The 3,202-nt window shown below is 37.2% G+C and overlaps 1 protein-coding gene across 1 annotated transcript; it reads right to left on the bottom strand.

Moving 5' to 3' along the window:
- Positions 270-2,617, bottom strand: LOC18766520 (probable beta-1,3-galactosyltransferase 8). The gene is made up of 8 exons (XM_007200709.2): positions 2,396-2,617; positions 2,098-2,165; positions 1,729-1,931; positions 1,390-1,647; positions 1,206-1,293; positions 972-1,097; positions 770-879; positions 270-550 (listed from the first exon to the last, which is right to left on the bottom strand). Exons 1-8 carry the CDS (start codon positions 2,600-2,602, stop codon positions 402-404), a joined length of 1,209 nt encoding a protein of 402 aa, XP_007200771.1. The 5' UTR covers positions 2,603-2,617; the 3' UTR covers positions 270-401.

Genomic DNA, 3,202 nt, shown 5'->3' with positions numbered 1-3,202 from the left:
TGACATATCTCTTCCAACTTTCAAATTCATGTAAGATTTGACTACTCGGTTAGAGCAACTTTAACTTTCAGTTTTTGTTATTTCATGTCCATATGACAATTTAACATATTGATTAAAAATGCTCTCAAGAGTCAAGCCAAGCGGTATTTATTAAAAATAAATAAAAACTAACATAAGAATATTGCAATGCATATCCCTCATATTTATTCCATTATAACATTAGTGTCACTAAAATGTAAAACAAACAAGACAAAAGAGGTACACAAAATCTTTCAAAAAAATTAATAAAGTTGGCGAGGATTTTGTAACTCTATCACTCTCTCTCTATTTTCATCTTTAGTCTCTAGAGTAGACCACATATATATATATATATATATATATAATATTAATAGGTATTGAAATCAAAGATTAATGTTCCAAACAGCACCATTTCCCTCCCCGCACAAGTTATGCACGTCTTTCATCCTTTCCACAGAATCACATATCCCGCTGCACTTCCAATCGAATGACGCCACGCATACATTACCTGCTTCTGCCCTCCTTTCGCATTCTGTACATATATATTTTTCCACATAACACAAATTCAACTATCGTCACATCACTAACGACATCATTAATCATCCCTTTACTTGAGTAATTCACCATGAGTAATACAAGACACCAATCAAGTGATATGGTATGGTAGTATTTCATTTGGACATTATTCATTCACACTAAATAAGAAATTGTCGCATCAGTCTATTTATGTCAAAAGTAAAATAAAAAATACCTGTGGGGGTCCCACAACACATAGAACGGTCGTCCACGTGTTCAACTTCAAGCCCAATTAACCAGGCGCCCAATGATACATCCTCATTGGCATACCTATGCAATATGGGCCTGAAAATGTACAATGCATATGTTATTGTTAATTGCAGCCCAACCAAAGAAATAAAAAGGAAAAACGAAGTGAGTGATTAAAATGTGCTCACAGATTGATGGAGATGTAGGCAGCCAGGTCCTTAGAGATAGCATAGATTTGGCCAGTGGCATGCCTGAAATACTTGTTTCCTTCTTCACCAAATTTCCAATACTCTGGCTCGTGATATTTGACCCCTCTGCACCCACAATTTGTAATATTACATTCTTGTTTTCTTAATTAATCTCATTTAGCTAGACTCTAATTCTTTGGAAGGAAGAGGAGAAGAAGTGAAAAATATTCTCACTTGTGAAAAAGAACTGGGCCTGACTTCATGCAGCCAATATAAATTCTGGGTTTGGACCGGTGGCTTGCAAGTGCACTCACTAGCATTCCTGCACCAAATCAAAGTTCAAACCCAATTAATATTCTTTTGAATTTGTTGACTGAATTTAGTTGTAGGCTTGTAGCTAGCAAAAGTATTTACATACCGAGATTAACATGGACATCATCGTCGACCTTAACATAAAAGTCAGCATCCCAAATGGAGATGGCAGTGGAGAAATACAAGCGGGTCTTGGTGGAGAGCTCATGGTAGCCCTCCACGTGGTTGAGCCTAAGGAAGTCCTTGTGCTCTGCCTCTTCTGCTTCAATTGCTCTATCAAGCATGCCCCCCGGCTTGGCACTCTGCCCTATCACGAACCTTATAACAATCCCTTTCTCTTCCTCCAGCTTCTTTAGCTCACCTCCTGCACCCACCGCATATATAAATTATAATTCCATTCCATTAACATTGATATGTTCTTTCTTTGGAAATTTATAACAACCACCTTTAGGCATCCAGGTTTCTCGAACTGTTTTTCGTCGTTTCTTGCTGCTAAAAGCTGTGTTGATTCCAATGACAACAAAAGCTTTTTGTTTAGGACTGGCTTTGTTTGATGCTCCGTCTAACTTGACTTGTCCATCTAATCTTTGGTTTGCTCTTGCTGCTGCTAATTCCGTTTCCAACCTTGAAATTGTTTTATCCAGTGATCTGTTTTTTCAATATAATTTATAAACAAGAAGAGAAAAGTTAATAAGATTAATCTACTATATATAACGAATGTATGAAGAGAGAGAGAGAGAGAGAGAGAGAGAGAGAGAGAGAGAGAGAGAGAGAGAGAGAGAGAGAGAGAGAGAAATTGTTGTATAGAGTTTACAGGATAGCTTGATGGGTTTTTGCCACCTCCCCCATAATGACATCTTCCGATTTTCCTTCAACCAATTTCTGATTCAAAAAGGGGAAAAGAAGAAGAAAATAAATAAGCAAGATGTCACATTGACTAAGTTGAAAAACGAATGAAAAGAAGATGCACAATCAACTTTCCAATTGATCATATGAAGGATATCGAGATTGCATGTGTTAACTTACACGTGAACTGTCTCATCACATTGAAAAATGAATAACAGCATCTATAACGTATATTGTTGACTATTGATGAGAGTAATAATACTTACCCGCTTGTGATCACAATCTTGTTTGACAGAGGCCTCTAGCTTCTTCAACTGGTTGGAAATGATGGGAAATTGATGACCTTCTTTGTTCGGATCAGAAGATGGTTGAGTGGTCCATGTCATGCGGCTAGCACAAAACAGTGATCCTGCAAGAAAACTTGCAAGACATAGCACCAACATGGCTCTTCCTGAAACCTGCTTTCCCCTCATGATGATTTTCTTCCTGCCTGAATAGTCACGGTCGTTTTCAAGTCGCCACAGCCGCCCTGCACACAGTATCAAATAGCGAAATATTCCCGCAATCAGCTTCTTTCCTGAGATCACCCACCTGTTTCTAATTAGGGCCCTATACAAGAAGATGATCATATTTTTGGATAACAACACAAAAGGCTTGATCAAGGAGAGATTGAAGAAGAAAAATATATGCAGTTGATCTGAGATGATTAATTAATTGTTTAATCTTATCACATCATCAGTCTAATGCTGTTTAGTTAATATTAATGTTTTAAATTATGTACGTAGCAATCCTATAGCTATAGGACTAGAACTAGGCTAGGAGCTGGACATGTTTTGCAATCTTCTTTTGGTCTACACTACTTATAAGTGGCAAATACATTTATCTAAGCTTTCAATCCCCAACAGCCATTAATATTATTACCAAGAAAGGTGGTGCTTCTTCATCTTCAAATACAGCTCATGTGACAAAAAATGGGATGTTGATTTGAAACCTATTAAATTTTTTGACGCAAACTCCCCTACTAGCACCCTCTTTGCTTTTCACTGCGTTACCTTGAACAAGTAAAATTAATG

This window comes from Prunus persica, chromosome G8, assembly GCF_000346465.2.
Source record: "Prunus persica cultivar Lovell chromosome G8, Prunus_persica_NCBIv2, whole genome shotgun sequence".
Lineage (NCBI taxonomy): Eukaryota > Viridiplantae > Streptophyta > Magnoliopsida > Rosales > Rosaceae > Prunus > Prunus persica.
This window is presented reverse-complemented; position numbering and strand designations above follow the sequence as displayed.